General features: G+C 44.2%; 1 protein-coding gene across 1 annotated transcript in view; it reads left to right on the forward strand.

Annotated features, from left to right (window-relative positions):
• Positions 1-19,630, forward strand: part of LOC126234687 (trypsin-1-like) — a 63,657-nt gene that overhangs the window by 30,166 nt on the left and 13,861 nt on the right. Inside the window, exons 4-6 of the mRNA XM_049943426.1 lie at positions 4,197-4,347; positions 10,001-10,114; positions 17,400-17,564. Of these exons, the coding sequence (XP_049799383.1) occupies positions 4,197-4,347; positions 10,001-10,114; positions 17,400-17,564 (430 nt within the window). The remainder of the gene's footprint in view (positions 1-4,196; positions 4,348-10,000; positions 10,115-17,399; positions 17,565-19,630) is intronic.

The following is a 19,630-nucleotide window of genomic DNA, read 5'->3' on the forward strand; positions in this document are numbered from 1 at the left end:
ACTTACATATACAGCTCTGGAACTGGCATTATATTTACAATGTGTAGCCGATATTTTTTAGGCCAGTACGTCGATAACTTCTTCCTCGATGTACGGATACTTTGATCGATATATCTTGATCCGGTGATATGTTTTTAAATACCGATATATCAGATTCCAAACTTTTTGAAAAATATCAACAGTCCTAGTGCCGACACAGCTCCTTTCTGCCCTTGTGTCACGTCTCCATGTTGACTCATTAAACTGCGCTGATTCCACACAACAGGCAAGCACGCTCGCACAACTTTTCTGACATAGCTGCTGTTAGCGCTGGACGGCCACGGGACTCCAAGGCATCAGTTCTACACCCTCTACAACATTCCAAAGCGACATGCGTGTTCTCTGAAAGGGGTGACTAATTTTTTGTCCGGCGTGCTTACTTTGAGAAAAGGTATGCTAACACACTATTCAATGTTAAGAAATTCCTCTTTTCCAAAAACGCTTTTACTTACTATCGACAGTCTCTGTTTCGACCATCGTCAAAAAAAAAAAAAAATTCTTCCACTATTTTAGTAACTCATTTCCTAATGTAAACCCCCTGCACAGCCTGATTCAATTCGACAATGATCCAGTTCTTTTACTTCTGTTATGTTCACGTTAAAACTTATTTTGTAGATAGTACCTACTCTGTTCGAATGATCTTCCAAGTCCTTTGCCACCCCATTGTTCAGAATCAATGCTACGTCATCAGCAAACCTTAAAAATGTAATGTCTTCTTCCGAATTTTAATTTGTATGTCTAATATAATTTCGTGTTGATTTCCTTTACTGACTGCCCAGTGTACAGACCGAATAACATGGTGGATATGCCACAACCCGATATCACTCCCTTCTCTTCTGCTATGACCATTTTGCGTCCTTCTAACTGCAGTCTGAGTACTGTCGTAACAAACTTTTCTCTCCTGTACTTTATTCCTGTTACATTCGCAGTTTCAAAGTGTGTACTCTAGTTAACACTGTGAAAACTTTTCTCTAAATGCTGTAAACATATGTTTTCCATTCATTCGTCTGTCTTTTAAGATATGCCATAGGGGCGGTACTCCGTCGTGTCTTCCTACATTTCGCCAAAAAGTAAACTGATCTTCTCCTACATCACCTTTTGATGGTCCAGTGATATTAACAATTCGTCTCCACACAGGTTTTCGGAAGTTTGGTTCCGGATTTGATTCCACATCTCTCATATTCTTCCAATCTTCGCACTCAGCATGTCCATTGTCAGTGAAAAACCTTCGAAGTAACTCCCTCAATAAAAGACGTGGTTTTCAAAGTTGGCCTGACAATTTAATTAACAGCAAACAGGAACACTTCTTCGAACGTTGAACAGAGAAGCATTTGTCGAATTTTGCAGTTAAGGGAGAAGTGTGACTCACTGATCGTTTCTGCAAATTATTCGCTTCAGTTAAAGACGTACACTATGTAGTCAAAAGTATCTGGACACCTGGCTGAAAATGACTTACAAGTTCGTGGCGCCCTCCATCGGTAATTCTGGAATTCAGTATGGTGTTGGCTCACCCTTAGCCTTGATGACAGCACTCTCGCAGCCATACGTTCAATCAGGTGCTGGAAGGTTTCTTGGGGAATGGCAGCCCATTCTTCACGGATTGCTGCACTGAGGAGAGGTATCGATGTCGGTCGGTGAGGCCTGGCACAAAGTCGGCGTTCCAAAACATCCCATAGGTTTCAAGCCAGGACTCTGTGCAGGCCAGTGCATTACAGGGATGCTTTGTCGTGTAACCACTCCGCCACAGGTCGTTCATTATGAACAGGTGCTCGATCGTGTTGAAAGATGCAATCGCCAACCCCGAATTCCTCTCAACAGTGGAAAGCAAGATGGTGCTATAAAACATCAACGTAGGCCTGTGCTGTGATAGTGCCAAGCAAAACAACAAGGGGTGCAAGCCCCCTCCATAAAAAACACAACCACACAACAACCCCAACGCTCAGAAATTTACTGTTGGCACTAAACACGCTGGCAGATGACGTTCATCGGTCATTCGCTATACCCACGCCCAGCCGCCGGATCGCCACATTGTGTACCGTGATTCGTCACTCCACACAACGTTATTCCCTATTCAATCGTCCAGTGTTTACGCTCCTTACACCAAGCGAGGCGTCGTTTGGCATCTGCCGGCGTGATGTGTGGCTTATGAGCAGCCACTCGACCTAGAAATCCAAGTTTTTTTCACCTCCCGCCTAACTTTCACAGTACTTGTAGTCGATCCTGATGCAGTTTGGAATTCCTGTGTGATGGTCTGGATAGATGTCTGCCTATTACACATTACGGCCCTCTTCAACTTTCGGCGGTCTCTGTTAGTTAACAGACGAGGTCGGCCTGTACTCTTTTGTGCTGTACGTGTCCCTTCACGTTCCCACTTCACTATCACGTGCGGTTAAAGGCGCTGCAGTCTGGAACCGCGAGACCGCTACGGTCGCAGGATCGAATCCTGCCTCGGGCATGGATGTTTGTGATGTCCTTAGGTTAGTTAGGTTTAACTAGTTCTAAATTCTAGGGGACTAATGACCTCAGCAGTTGAGTCCCATAGTGCTCAGAGCCATTTTTCACTATCACATCGGAAAGTGGGGACCTAGGGATGTTTAGGAGTGTGTAAATCTCGCATACAGACGTATGACAGTGACGCCCAATCACCTGACCACGTTCGAAGTTCGTGAGCTCCGCGTAGCGCCCCATTCTGCTCTCTTACAATGTCTAATGACTACTGAGGTCGCTGATATGGAGTACCTGGCAGTAGGTGGCAGCGCAATGCATCTAATATGAAAAAATATGGTTTTGGGGGGTGTCCGGATACTTTTGATCTCATAGTGTATAACGACAGCTATGAGAGCCGACGGTGGGCACGTGTGTGGTTCAGCGCCTGCTTCATTGTTTTGTAACATTTCTGTGCGCAGTCACACAGTCAGAGAAACAGTTTTTGGAACTGACGCTGAAATTATTAATGTGCTTTTTTATGTAGGATGTCACTATAGCTTTGTCCCCAGTCATTAAAACTATTGTTGGTATCCACTCCAATTATGTGGCCTAAACTGGCATCTAACTGTAGTACTCACTACACCAATAATAAAAAAGGAGAAGCGCCTGTCAATATTGATATTATATTTGATTGAAACTGATATTAATTACACACAACACATTTACACAACTCTGTATATTTTACATATAGTACACTACGGTTAAATGGATCATGTGTGCCGGAGGCATCGCTCATTTGCGAAGAATCGTCCACTGCCGATCTTAATCAGTTTCATTCCAGCCAACATTTTCTAAACAAATAAATATTCCAATAAATCAACTAAATATGTAGAATAATATTAAGTTCTAAGTTCTCGTTATCTTTATGGCAGCCGGCCCGTGTGGCCGAGCGGTTCTAGGCGCTTCAGTCCGGAACCGCGCTGCTGCTACGGTCGCAGGTTCGAATCCTGCCTCGGGCATGGATGTGTGTGATGTCCTTAGGTTAGTTAGGTTTAAGTAGTTCTAAGTCTAGGGGACTGATGAGCTTAGAGGTTTAGTCCCATAGTGCTTGGAGCCATTTGAATTATCCTTATGGCAGTAGTTGTTTGATGATTAATTTTTAACATCTATCGTTTTCATCACCTTGTAGGTTTAGTTTAACTCCGCATTGCTTTACTAGGCATAGGCATTTGGGGAGATATGCCCTTGTGTTCCTCTGACCTTTGATGTATTTCACCCAGCCATTAATAGGGCAAATTACATTTCATCATGGATTTCGAACCACGAAGCAATTTAGCATTTTCCACATTAACAGAACATTGTTACGGGGGAAAGAACCCGTAAGTGGCAGAAAAAAGGCCTAGTGCCCCAGACGTCTGGATCGGTGGTCTGAACTATTCACTTGGCCGCCTAAAAATTTTAAACATTTCTTTTAATTACTAAAACATCTCACCAGATTGGATGCAGACAGTATGGTGGTCATTCTGCCGTTTTGTTATGAAAAGTACCGTCTACTTCGTAGTTAACCAGCTGTAATTACAACCTTAATTAAGTAATCATTATGCAGAGGTAGCGATGGAAGGAATGTTACAACCTGTTATATAAAAAAGGATAAGATCCACTGTAATAACAATAGATGCAGCTCTGTGGCCAGGAAATACTGGTTGTTTATATTGTTATCCTTTTTACAGGCAGACTCTGAGCCGAGTGATAGTGTCCGCTGGCATGACCAACGTCAGGGACTTCGACGATCCGAACCTTCAGACCCAGGCAGCGGAGGCGGCATTCATCCACGACGGCTTCGACAACGACAAGCTCACGTACGACATCGGAATCCTCAGGGTCAGTGGTACTACAATACTCGCCACAGTATATCCACCTCTTGCTTTCGAGTTTGCCTTACACTGTAATGGTTCCTTATGGGCGCCTGGGACGCGGTGAGCTTATTGGTCACCGAGGGAGGTGGTTGAGGCACTGGACTCATATTCATAAGGATAGCGATTCAAATCCCCGTTCGGTCGTCGAGATTTAGGTTTCCGTGATTTCCATAAATCACTTAAGGCAGATGCCAGGATGATTTCTCTAAAAGGGCACGCCGTATTTCCTTCCTGATCTTTCAGCAATACGAGTTTCTCTGCACTCTACGAACCGCTATGAAACGCGTGGCAGAGGGTACTTCTCTTCGGTTCTTCCCGTTCAATTCAGCTATGGATCTTCTAAAGGATGATTGCTTCAGTGCCTCTGAGCGCACTTCAGTTCGTTGAATCTTGTCCTCGCGCCCCTGCGGGAGCGATACAAAGGGGTTATAGCATACGAGGGGGTACCTAACAGAAACCGAAATAATTTTTTGGTGGCCAGAGCTTTTTTAGTATCCCGTTTTGCGGCTAGGAGCGCATAGATCGAACATTCCTGAGTCAGTAAGTCGAGTGTCGTCGCTGAAGGACGACAGGAATATTTCGGCAGAGTTCTTAGTGACAACTGTATGCGTGATTTTCGTTTATGCAATAGCGTGCGGCCGTGAAATTCTGTTTTTTGCTCGGAAGAAGTGGAACAGAAACTCTCGAAATGTTAAAAACGGCGTACAAGGACTATGCTATGGGAAAAACTCGTGTCTCATTGGTTTTTCCGTTTGAAAAATTGTGAAACGTCAGTTGATGACAAACCTCGTTCTGGTAGTCCTTCTAAGATCCGAAGACATGAAAATGTTGGAAACATTCGTGTAGTCATCAACACGGCCGCTGAACCGTTCAAGAAATTGTGGGGCTGTCGGGAGCGACTTGGAGTTCAGTGCAGTAAATTGCGAGGGAATATTTGGGAATGAAATGGGTGGCTGCCAAATTGGTGCCACGACTGTTGACTGCTCAACAAAAATAAGGTCGCGTGGAAGCACGCTGCGCTTTGAAAGAAGAGTCCTGAAATGACTCAAACCTTGTTTCAGACATTATCACAGGTGACGAAACTTGGCGCTATGCCTACGATCCTGAATCAAAGCAACAATCAAGTCAGTGGATGACTTCATATTTGCATCGTCCCAAGAAAGCTCGTCAGATGAAATCAACCATTAAAACAACGATGAATCGTTTTTTTATATCAGAAGAGTTGTTCATTCAGAGTTTGTTTCGCATGGTAGACAGTTAACAAAGCTTCCTACGTCGAACTTTTGAAAATATGGCGCAACGGTGTGCGGTGGAAGCTGCTCGATTTGTAGCAGTCGGGTGCCTGTTTTTTTCCATCATGACAATGCCCCTACTCACACAGCCTCTCTGTACCACAATTCTTGACCAAAAATGGTGCCCCTCTTCCTAAGCCACATACTTACCCGACCTGCCCCGTGCGACTTTTTCTTGTTTCCTAGAATGAAAACAGACATGAAAGAAAACGTTTTACTGAAGTTGCTGAGGTGAAGATGGGGACTGAAGGATTGTGAATCAATAACTAAATCAGTTTCCTTAGGGTACCCTGTCGTATTCCTAGTGTAGTGTCGGCAGACTTGCCAACACTACGCACACTAATTGAAAGAGGCGGCCAAGATGCACGCGCTAACTCACGAAGGATGGAGTGAGGTCTGAAACAGGATACGTAATGAATGCTATAAAGAAAAGTACGTAGCTTCTTGAATACTTAACTTTTAATCCATCATAGTTGTACATCGTTCTTGATGAGACATCTGGAGATCGTGGCGATACAAGTGAGACTCTTTAGATACAAGCTATCTAAGGCTAATGGCGCCTTGCTAGGTCGTAGCCATGGACTTAGCTGAAGGCTATTCCAACTGTCTCTCGGCAAATGAGAGAAAGGCTTCGTCAGTGTAGTCGCTAGCAACGTCGTCGTACAACTGGGGCGAGTGCTAGTAAGTCTCTCGAGACCTGCCGTGTGGTGGCGCTCGGTCTGCGATCACTCAGTGGCGACACGCGGGTCCGACATGTACTAATGGACCGCGGCCGATTTAAGCTACCACCTAGCAAGTGTGGTGTCTGGCGGTGACTCTTGAAACTTTGTTAAGTAGGCCGCTTCAAACATTTGTCAGTTTCTTCAGCATCTCCGTGATCATTTCTGCTGCCCGTTCATGGTATACGTTCAATATCCCCTGTTAGTTCTGTTTGGTACGGGTCCCACATACTAGAGAAATGCTCTAGGGAGGGTAGCACCACTGTCCTATAACCTGCTTTGCCAGTCACTGAGCCGATGTGATAATTCAATTTAAAATCACTGAAAACTGTTACACCGAGGTATTTGTACGAGATAGTCAATTCAATTATGATGACTCACTGATATTGTTATCATAGGATACTACGTGTTTTCTTTTTGTGAACTGCACCATGTTACACATTTTAACATTTAAAACAATTAATGTTTTTGTATCAACTCGAAATCTTATCAATATTCGACAGAAATTGGTGCAGTCTTCTAGGATATTACTTCATTATAGATAAGAGCATCGCCTGCTATTAACATTGTCTGCAAGGACATTAAAATTCAAGATTGGCCCCAACACACTTCCCTGATGACCACTCCATCTACGGGACGTTAAACTCTACGTTTTCTGCTGTTAGTCGCATACTCTGCCATGTTCGACTCCTAATCTGAGTGGTCAGCGGATCTGACTGCCATGCAATGCGCCCGGGTCGGAGATTTTCTCCGCTCGGGGACTGTGTGTTGTGTTGTCCTCATAATTATTTCATAATCATCGACTCGCACATCGCCCAGTGTTGGGCTAGATGCAAAGACTTGCAACTCGGCAGCCGAACCTACCCAGGTGGGGACTCCCGGTCATCAATGCCATCCTCTGCAATGGGAGACATCTGGCGCTTGTGACATCTTGGTATCGAATTCGCGAAAACGCATTCAAGAACGTGGCAATGTATCTTTAAGTTTGATTACACTAATGTCTGTGATAGCTGTAACATCCAGAAACAGCGCATCGATTTTTTTTTTCTGCGTCTACATCCATTTTCTGCAAACTACCTTGAAGTTCATAGTAGAGAGTGTGTCGTATTGTACCAGTTATTAGGGCTTGTTTCCGTTCAATTCACGTCTGTACCGTGAGAAGAGTGATTGTTTAAATGCCTATCTGCCACTGTAATTAGAATAATCTTGTTTTCGGCGTCCGTACTTCTGCCATTCTTAGTGGGCTGTAGTATATTCCTGCATATCGCACTTAATACTTGTTCTGGATTCTCTGTAATAGGTTATAACGAGATAGTTGGCGCCTACTTTGAAGCGTCTGTCAGTGTAGGTTTTCAGCAATCGCTCGGTGCTCTCCCATGGCTGAAACATGCCCTGTGACCATGCGTGCTGTCGTTCTTTGTTTACATACATTCATTACGCCCCGTTAGCTATATTTCGTAGGGGCCCCACACACTTGACACTTGAGCAATATTCTAGGATGTGTCGTCGAACATTTTGTAACGGATCACTTCTGTAGTAGACTGAATTTTCCTTGTACCCTACCAATTAACCCCCCCCCCCCTGCTCCCTACTCTACGTACTAAGGGTCCATATCAACATTCCGTTTCTAGCCCCCACCTTCCTCCCTCTCCAAAATTGCTACACACAGGAATTAGTAAGAACTGACTGCTTGTAACTGTAATTCATTGATAGTGCACAATTTTATATTCATGAAAATTTAAAGTAGGAAAGATGTGGTGCATAGAAATTGTTAAATACACACTCAGGTGACAAAAGTCATCGCATACCTCCCAATATCGCGTCGGACTTCCTTTTTCCCGCCGTAATTTAGCAACTCGACGTGGCATGAACTCAAGAAGTCGTTGGAGGTCCGCTGTAGACATAATGAGTACCATGTTAGGTAGTGAGCTTGACGTATTATCCATTTGTTCATCAGTTGGTTGTCTTTCACTTTGGCTAGATGTTCGGAGATACTGCGTCATATTTTCCAATCAATTCCAAAATTCCCTAAAAATTTCCATTGTGAAGATCACCAATCAGAGCATTTTCCTCTTGGAAAGCTAAACATCAACTGCTTAAGAAAAAAGTTGTGTCCAGAATTATTTTTATGTAGCTTTCTATCTTTATGCTCACAGTTAATCATCTGTTAAAGGTTGCTGCTGAAACCATGTCCCTTCAATGACGTCTGAAGAATTTTCCATTCTAAATAGTGTTTTCGATGCTCTGAGCTTTTTGCAAGCATCGGTAACAACCTATAAAGTCTTCTGTAGTGTACTTTTTGTAGAGTAAACCCTTCTTCTGCAAATTAACTCTGATGTCATTTTAAAATGCTGCAAGGTAAGCCATGAATACTGTCTTACGCTTGCTCCACATTAACAATTCACGTCGAAATGGTTTACTTATTCTGGTATTGGCTGTTCTCATGTACAACGTAGTGTCACTGAAGCGTTTCCTTGAAAGGTCGATAGAAAAAAGGCTTTTATCTATTCTGAAAAGCGGAGAAACCAGCATAAGATGGTACTTTTCCTGTCGCAGTTTATCACTGATCACTGGAGGCCAAGTACCAGGATCGTCCAAAATACAATCAGGAACCTTACTAGAATCTAGATTAGAACGTTTTTCATTACTTTCTTGACGTACAGTGAGAGAATCAAAGTCGTTTTTTGTTTCCACTGTTTCAATTAGCTTGTTCTTTTGTTATTTGTTTATATCTTTTTAGTCTGGAACTGACTGAGCAACAGAGGAGGAAGACCGGCTGTCTGGGGCTGTTGTAGATTCTGACATATCGTGAGGCTGAACGTCCTGTAACTACTGTTTCATAATATTTCAAAAAGTTTGTCTTTTTGCAGCTTTCTTTTTAAACCTCCAGATCTTTGTTTATGGCACAGCTTGTTGTTTAATCTGAAATGAAACAATACATTCCGACTAAAGTATATTTCTCTATAATATAAATCTGCATTTCTCAAACTGGATTATTAGTAGCCTTATCTTGTTAAAGAATATTTTTTCACATGAACGAAGTCGTGGCAAAACGAAGTACTCCTATACCAAATACCTTAATGCGAAATTTGATCAAATAGATGATATCACTTTCAGTAGCAGGAGACAAAAATGGTATAATTCAACCCACGTGACGGGAATTGACAGGTGTACCGCGACTCATGAGCGATGTGATGCGTCTGTTTTTAGAGCAAAGAGTAACAGGAGAACGGGAGGGACGTTGGGGAAGTGGTGAGCCTTACTGCGCTAATAGGCGTTTAAAGCTCACACACAACACACCCAAAGACAATAACTACCAGCACCAGTTTTATTAAACCTTTAAGATCAACGGTTTATCATAAATATGTTTTAAAATATAGAGAAAAAAATTAGCTCTAGAGCCGTATAAAATTTCATTGGATAAAAATAAGTATTCAAAAAGAGGTTCACTCGGTGAATGGCTGTTGGACATTTAACTAACATTTAACCACTTGACTCGGCTGGAAGCCCGAGAAGATTTAGTCCGTATATATCGCAGTGAAACCATCCATTCCTACGTCATGCACGTCTTTCGTTAATAAAAGAAGAATCGTGATGTGTTGAACAGGTGGCGGGGAGCTTCAGCCTGGACGGGACGTATGTGGCGCCAATCGCCTTGCAGAATGACACGCCTCCTGCGGGCAGCATCTGCACTATCACCGGGTGGGGGTACGTCGAACAGGTGAGTACAGCTGTGTGAAGCTACACTACTTACTATGAATGAAAAATGTACTCTCATCTGTTGTAATTAGTTGATACGTAATAGAAATTATACACTGATGTGACAAAAGTCATGGGATAGAAATGGCGGTAGATCGCGTATACGACGTATAAAAGGGCAGTGCGTTGGAAGAGTGGTCATCTGTACTCAGATGATTCTTGTGAAAAGGTGACCGACGTGATTATGGCTGCACAGAATTTCACCGCGGAATGGGACACTCCATCTCGGAAATCGTTAGGAAATTCAATACTCCGACATCTACAGCATCAAGAGTCTGCCGAGAATACCAAATTTCGGACATTGTCTCTCACCACGGACAACGCAGTGTCAGAAGACCTTCACTTAACGACCGATAGCAGCGCTTTTGTTTAGAGTTGTCAGTGCTAACAGACAGGCAGCACTGTGCGAAGTAACCACAGAAATCAATGTGGGACGTACGACGAATGTATCCGTTACGACATGCGGCGAAATTTGGCGTTAATGGGCTGTGGCAGCAGACGACCGACGCGAGTGCCTTTGCTACAGCATGACTTCGCCTACAGCGCCTCTCCTGGGCTCGTGACCATATCGGTTGGAACCTAGACCACTGTAAAACTATGGGCTGATCAGATGTGACCCGATTTCAGTTGGAAGAGCGCAGACCCTACGAGGCCATGGACCCAAGTTGTCACCATGGCTCTGTGAAAGCTGCTGATTGCTCCATAATTGTGTGATCTGTGTTGACATGGAGTGGACTGGGTCCTCGAGTCCGACTGAACCGATCGTGAACTAACTACAAGTGGTTATGTTAGGCTACTTGGAGACCTTTTGCAGCCATTCATGAATTACATGTTCTCACACAAAAATGGAATTTTTATGGATTACAATGCGCCATGTCACGGAGCCACAATTGTTCGCGATTGATTCGAAGAATATCCTGTACAATTTGAGAGAATGGTTTGGTGACCCAGATAGTCCAACATCCGACATGGGACATAATCAAGAGGTCAGTTTGTGAAGAAACTCCTGCGCCGACAACACTTTCGCAATCATGAACAGCTATAAAGGCAACATGGCTCAATATTTCTACAAGGGATTTCCAACTACTTGTGGTGTCCCTGCCACTCGAGCTGCTGCACTACGTTGGGCAAAAGGAGATCCGACACGATATTAGGAAGAATCCCATGACTTTTCTCACCTCAGTGTAGATCCAACGTAAAATGTAAGACATATGTTTTATGTAAATGAGGTCATGTAAGGTAGCGTATATATACTGTATAAAACTCTTCCCATGTACTCATTATAAGAGAATATGTGCCCCATCCGAACAGCGGCGCGGTTCAGAGAAGAATCCGCCGAGTTAAATACTCTCGGTACTCAATACGTGTCAGTGTGATCTGTGACAAAACCATTGTGTGCATCACTTCGAACGTGAAGTCTCCAAAGTCTGCATCCGCAAAGATCTGTCTGTTATCGAATGTATAGACATTTTGTTTCTTATCCAGCGTGCTTTGGATTCTTACTACGCCACTCAATTAAAGGTCTGACCAGATCACAGCTTCTAATTTTACAGAACATTCATCTGTAAGAGAGGTAGCAGAAGTGATCCAGAAAACTGCCATCCAAATTCATTGGCGTCTATCTGTTCTGGGGTGAAACATAATGTGGTACTCTGAACAGAAAAACCTACTCGATGCCAACCAGCAGGTATTCCGGAAAGAACCGTCATGTGAATCCCAATTCGATCTTCTATCACCTGGCGTCAGGAAAGCCATGGATCAAGGCAGTCAACTACGTGTAGTCTTTCCTGACATCCGAAAAGTATTTTACCCCATAGCCCACCAACGTAGTGCCATCCTGAAGCACAGATGTGGTGGTGTTAGATATGAAGGAGTTTTCCGTGGTTAAGGGGAGGTCCCAAAGTTGCGCTTACAGATACGTTGAAAACGATTAGATATGATCACATTGTACAGCATTGTGTGCTGCGTGCAGTAGAGAAAAAGTCTGGAGACGATGGCTGTTTTTATCGGCATGACAATGCACCCTGCTTCGAAGCATAGTCTGTGAGGCGATGGTTTGTGAACATTCCTGAAAGGAAGTGACCTGCCCAGGGTCCCGACCTGGAACCACTGCAACATCTTGGGGATGAGGTGGCACGTCGAATTCACTCCAGATCCAAGCGTCCAACATCACTACATATTCTGGTTTCGGCTCTTGATGAAGAATGGGCTGCCATTCCCCCACACACATTCGGAAACCTCATTGAAAGTGTGTCCAGCAGAGTTCACGCAGTCATAACGGCGAAGGGTAGATACACTCCACATTAATGCCCACTAATAGATGCCCAAATATTTTTATCAGGTATTGTAAATTGGTATGGATGATAATATAGTTAATAAATTATATCTACATATTGTAGAGGTTTCTTCTCATCGCTAGTCCGCAGCTCGTGGTCTAGGGCTAGTGTTGCTGTCTCTGGACACGGGCTCCCGGGTTCGATTCCCGGCTGGGTTGGGGATTTTCTCTACCCGGGATTTGGGTGTTTGTGTTGTCCTCATCATTTCATCATCGTCATCATCATCGTCATCATCATCATTTGTGACAGTGGTGAGTTTGGATTGTGAAAAAATAGGACTGTGTAAAAATTGGGACTTTATACGGGCGCTGATTACCGCGCAGTTGAGCGCCCCACAAACCAAACATCATCATCATCATCATCATCTTGTCACCGCTAGTTATCAGTCTTGTGTGGCAGAAAATTACAGGAATCTTGAAGGCAGCAGGCACAATCTGTCATCCTCTGCCCGACGCGATATGTTAATAACTTGTCTCCCTTCGAAAGATGTAATTTCTTCTAACTCAATGAAATTTAGTATTTCTAGAAACGAAAGGGAATTTACAAGCTCAAAGTGGATTGCACAGTATGTTTGTAGTGTACAGTGTGTACATAATTAAAGCTCCAGTTTCAAAACGAGAACCACTGCTCAGAATGACGTCAAATTTGAGCAATACATTATTGACGCAGGGGGAAGTGTTATTGAACAAAAACGTTTAAGGAAAATCTTACTAATAGACGGCGTTTTAAGCGTCTTAGATACGTAAATGGGATCGTCTACAAATGACAGATGAATCGCAATACGACAGCTATGGTTTGAATGGCACATTAAACCAAACGTACTGTTCAATGTCCATGACTGCACAAGTTCGGCAGTGAACAGTTGTGCCGCTGTTAGTTAGCTAAGCCCATTCACCACGGAAAGGACGTACCACATCGGATGGTAGAAATTAGTTATTAGTTGTCCTGGAGGCAAAAACCAGATAAAAAGCAAAATGATATCGTTGTGCCGGCCGCTGTGGCCGAGCGGTTCTAGGCGCTTCAGTCCGGAACCGCGCTGCTGCTGCGGTCGCAGGTTCTAATCCTGCCTTGGGCGTGGATGTGTGTGATGTCCTTAGGTCAGTTGGGTTGTAGTAGTTCTAAGTATATATATATATATATATATATATATATATATATATATATATATATATATATATATATATATATGTGTGTGTGTGTGTGTGTGTGTGTGTGTGTCTAATTGTCATGAGACTGGCGCAAGACCAGTTCTATGCGCTGTCAACAGTTTCCTGCCAGAAGATGGAATAGAGAAACAGTATGTTCCACAACAGATCGGAGTGTCTCGGGGGTCATGTTCAGGATGCGTTACGCAATGCACGCCTGCAGATCGGCTATGTTCGTAATTGTACCATTGAACACATCTTTCAGATAACTGCACAGCTCTAAGTCACACGGATTACTATCAGGTGAGCTGGATGGCCAGGTTGTAGGGAAAAGGTGACTGAGTGACTGATAATTCTAGCATTTCCGAAATACCTCTGCAGAAGCCGTTTCTCCGGCTAAGCAGTGTGCAGTGGAGCGCCATCTTGCATAAAAATGATCCTATCCACACATCCACGCTACTGAAGGTTTGGAATGACGGTGCGCAAAGGGCTCTCGTAGCGTTTACCGGTGACGGTGCAGGTAACCCGATCCACGGGACTGATCTCCTCGAAAAAAATACGGTTCTACGATAAACGATACGCTCAACCCGCACCACAGTCACCTTTGGAGAATGAAATGGTACCGGTTGATATGAGTGCCGATATTCCGTTACCCATATTCTGGAGTCTGCGTACTGACATGTCCTTGGAAATGCAAATGGGCTTCTTCGGTCCACAGAATGTCCCGTGGCCATTCACTGTCCTCTGATAAACAAGCGAGAAATTGCAGAGCGCACGTTTGCCTTGCTGGAAGGTTAGCAGGATGCTATTTTGTGTAGATAGCAATTCGGTATGCTTCAGAGGATTTTATGCACTGTGCCGCAAGTCGTGTCCAACGTTCGGGCGATTCTCCGCACACTGCATGTTTGAACACCACCACCCGACCCCTCCGGTAGTGCTGTGGCCACAACTTCGACAGACGTCGGATCAAGTGCTTTCCTCCCTGTGCCACAGTGCACTTCAAAAGAACGTATCTTTTTGAATTCTGTTATCATTTTCTTCTGATCGTTAGCAGACAACGCACCACCTACCCTGCCCTTGAGCGTCCGAAACGCCTGCAGAGCCACTGACACACAGACATCATTCTTGTAAAAGAGCTTCACCAGCAGCGAGCGATTCTTCGTGGAGACAGTCATGTTCGGCATCTCGAGCGAAAACTGTGGAACCGCCGCTTTTTCATCTACATCTACATACATACTCCGCAATCCACCATACGGTGCGTGGCGGAGGGTACCTCGTACCACAACTAGCATCTTCTCTCCCTGTTCCACTCCCAAACAGAACGAGGCAAAAATGACTGCCTATATGCCTCTGTAGAGGTCTTTCCGCGAAATGTAAGTTGGCGGCAGTAAAACTGTACTGCAGTCAGCCTCAAATGCTGGTTCTCTAAATTTCCTCAGCAGGGATTAACAAAAAGAACGCCTCCTTTCCTCTAGAGACTCCCACCCGAGTTCCTGAAGCATTTCCGTAACACTCGCGTGATGATCAAACGTACCGGTAGCAAATCTAGCAGCCCACCTCTGAATTGCTTTATGTCCTTCCTTAATCCGACCTGATAGGGATCCCAAACGCTCGAGCAGTATGGTTCAAATGGCTCTGAGCACTATGGGACTCAACTGCTGAGGTCATTAGTCCCCTAGAACTTAGAACTAGTTAAACCTAACTAACCTAAGGACATCACAAACATCCATGCCCGAGGCAGGATTCGAACCTGCGACCGTAGCGGTCTTGCGGTTCCAGACTGCAGCGCCTTTAACCGCACGGCCACTTCGGCCGGCGCTCGAGCAGTACTCAAGAATAGATCGTATTAGTGTTTTATAAGCGGTCTCCTTTACAGATGAACCACATCTTCCCAAAATTCTACCAATGAACCGAAGACGACTATCCGCCTTCCTCACAACTGCCATTACATGCTTGTCCCACTTCATATCGCTCTGCAATGTTACGCCCAAATATTTAATGGAGTATTCAAAATTACGTGATTCTTTTTCCTATTCATCTGCATTAATTTACATTTATCTATATTTGGAGTGCCTGCCATTCTTTACACCAACCGCAAATCCTGTCCAAGTCATCTTGTATCCTCCTACAGTCACTCAAAGACGACACCTTCCCGTACATCACAGCATCATGAGCAAACAGCCGCACATTGCTATCCACCCTATCCAAAAGATCATTTATGTAGATAGAAAACAACAGCGGACCTACCACACTTCCCTGGGGCACTCCAGATGATACCCTCACCTCCGATGAACACTCACCATCGAGGACAACGTACTGGGTTCTATAACTTAAGAAGTCTTCGAGCCACTCACATACTTGGGAACCAATCCCATATGCTCGTACCTTAGTTAGCAGTCTGCAGTGGGGCACCGACTCAAACGCTTTCCGGAAGTCAAGGAATATGGCATACGTCTGATACCCTTCATCCATGGTTCGCAAGATATCATGTGAAAAAAGGGCGAGTTGCGTTTCGCAGGAGCGATGCTTCCTAAAGCCGTGCTGATGCTTGGACAGCAACTTCTCTGTCTCAAGGAAATTCATTATATTCGAACTGAGAATATTGTCGAGAATCCTGCAACGAACCGATGTTAAGGATATTAGTCTGTAATTTTTTCTCCCTGCGTAAATACAATCCTGTTCAAATTTTACGCCATTATGAGCAATGGTTCTCTGTCAACAGCGGTTTGAAATTGGAACTTTAATTATAGACTCCTGTAGAACTACTCTTTTCATTGATGCAGTGAGGGTGTTATCTCTCTAACACGACAGCCGTTATCAACGCAGTAACTCACCAATATACGAGGTTTGGAACTTAAATAGTGGCAAGTAGTTATTCACAACCGATACAAAAGAGTTACATGTTTGCACATGTTACGGTCCTTCAATGAAGTCACCAGCGTTGCGTAGAACCCGTTGCTAGCGATATGGAAGGTGTAGTATACCTTTAGCAGAGCCTGTTCTGTTAATGGTGCGAATGTTGCGGTCTACTGCCTGTCGAATCTCTGGAACAATTCTGAAGCGAATGCCACGAGGCCAAAACTGAAACGCCATCCCAATGAATGGCGTCGTTATGGGCCGCCGCGACTGTCGAAAATGCGTCAGAGCCCCAGTATGGTGAAAGTTATGGTAATCCTCGTGTAGACTGCGATGGTGTTATCCTAACGCATTACGTTCCTCCACGGCAGACCGTCAATGCACAGTATTACTGTTCGTTTTTGGAGCATCACCTGCGACCAGCTATGCGAAAGAAGCGGCGACACTTTCTGCGCAACCCACCCATCATTTTCACGACAATGCGCGGGAGCATACAGCGCAAGCTGTGGCTGCTCTGTTCGGTCGATGGGACTGGGAAGTACTGTACCATCCACCATACTCCCCTGTCTCAAGTCCTTGTGACTTTGATTTGATTCCGAAGATGAAGGAACCACTTCGTGGCATTCGCTTCAGAACTGTTCCAGAGATGCGACAGGCAATAGACCGCTCCATTCTCTCCATCAACAGAACAGGCTCTGCTAACGGTATACTATGCCTTCCACATGGCTGGCAATGGGTTCTACACAACGCTGGTGACTACTTTGAAGGACAGTAACAGGTGCAAACATGTAACTCTTTTGTATCGGTTGTGAATAAATAGTTGCTACTATTTAAGTTCCAACCCTCGTAATTGTTTTCCTGACGCACTACTCATGGCGACTTATCCTTCTTCGCTCTTTTTGTGTTGCAGGACGAGTATTATGTGTTGCCCGCGATCCTACAAGCCGTTGATCTGCCGCTCATTCTGACGAAGGAGTGCGCTGAAATGTACGTCGATTACGATAACCCAGACAACGAAGTACGGGAGGACAACATCTGCGCTGGACTGGAGGAAGGAGGGAAGGACTCCTGCAACGTGAGTAGCCGGACAGAATATGTGACAAGCCTATCGTACTGTGTTAACAGCGTACTGTTTCTCGGATATAAGCGGCCACACTATGACTCAGATTACAGGGACGTGTGGATGATGAACGCTGATGAGACAACCAGGAGTTCTGGTTCGGAATCATAAATGATTAAGGCTCGTCATTATAAAGAAGCGACATAATCTAGCATCTCAAGCTGTATAAACTAGACAGGACCGCTGAATAATTTGAGAAACATGTCGTAACACTGTAAAGATTTTTTTGTTTATTTGTAGACGGTATCACATGTTTATGACACTTATTAAAGAACACACGTATCCCAGTAATAAGACAGCGCTAGCCTTACATATGCAAGAGGAGGGTCGTAGTATTGGTAACATCGACGAACAGCTTCAAATTCTACATGAAGTTACGAAAAGTAAACGATCAGATATTTTAGAACAACTGGAGATTTATGTTACGAGACGCAGGGAACCTGACAAACTCCTCAGTGAACAGAATGAATTTGCAACAGGCGCATACTTCAGAATTTACGACGATCTGTTCATCTGAGTGAATCGTTTTTACTACATACGTGCTTCAGCTGAGGATGGAGCCTTCCGGCGGTCGAGTATTGCACTGTCTAGTGCGAGCCGCAGCAGATGTTAGCAACCTCTAAGGCGGAGGAGCGTGGCATCCACCTGCAGCAGAGCACTACACTCCTCGTCTTGCCCGTGTCGTACTAATGTACAACGGCACAAACAGGCAATAGCCGGAAATACAGCGCCATCGGGCGTCAGAAATACACTCTACAAGTGCTACTACTATTTTTAACTACAGCAATGTTTTCTCCTTGTTCTGAAATGTGATTTTACTGCTTTAACGATCTGTTCTGTAATCTTAAATTTTGTGTACATTTGACCTAAATAGTAATGGTAAATTTGTATATTTTAGGCTTTTGAAAAATTAAGACTATCTTATAGAGGATGCGCGCATCTAGCGCAAAGAGGGAGAACAAAATCTCACAATTTCTTATATCTATATAAACCGGTGTTTTACATTTTATAGCTAGTTTGACAACGCATGAACCTGTGTTCAGTGCATGCCGCCTTTAGGTATGAATTATATGTATTTCGCGTAAATACAGTTAGATTACTAATATGCCTGGTTGTAATGTAAATTTTCTTTTGTATTCAGAATGAGCTTTTCACTCTGCAGCGGAGTGTGCGCTGATATGAAACTTCCTGGCAGATTAAAACTGTGTGCCCGACCGAGACTCGAACTCGGGACCTTTGCGTTTCGCGGGCAAGTGCTCTACCAACTGAGCTACCGAAGCACGACTCACGGCCGGTGCTCACAGCTTTACTTCTGCCAGTACCTCGTCTCCCACCTTCCAAACTTTACAGAAGCTCTCCTGCGAACCTTGCAGAACTAGCACTCCTGAAATAAAGGATATTGCGGAGACATGGCTTAGCCACAACCTGGGGGATGTTTCCAGAATGAGATTTTCACTCTACAGCGGAGTGTGCGCTGATATGAAACTTCCTTTCAGGAGTGCTAGTTCTGCAAGGTTCGCAGGAGAGCTTCTGTGAAGTTTGGAAGGTAGGAGACGAGGTACTGGCAGAAGTAAAGCTGTGAGGACCGGCCGTGAGTCGTGCTTCGGTAGCTCAGTTGGTCGAGCACTTGCCCGCGAAATGCAAAGGTCCCGAGTTCGAGTCTCGGTCGGGCACACAGTTTTTGTCTGCCAGGAAGTTTCTTTTGCATTGTTTTACAATCTGAAGATGGTCATTGTATGGCAGATACCGGTTATGACTGTATCATAAACATGTGATTGTGTCTATAAATAAACAAAAAAGCTTTTTACAATATAATCAATCACGCACTCCATAGACAAAATGTCGTTTTTCCCAATATATCGTAACACTTCTGCTGCTAAATACAGCACACAACATACCATGCTTGAATAACGTTCCGTATAGATTGCAAACTCATAGGTTGTAGGATATGTTCACCCTCACTACACACATACTGAATCGACCCACAGTGCACGCACATTTTATTGATCAATTTTAGTGTT

Source organism: Schistocerca nitens, chromosome 2 (assembly GCF_023898315.1).
Source record: "Schistocerca nitens isolate TAMUIC-IGC-003100 chromosome 2, iqSchNite1.1, whole genome shotgun sequence".
NCBI lineage: Eukaryota > Metazoa > Arthropoda > Insecta > Orthoptera > Acrididae > Schistocerca > Schistocerca nitens.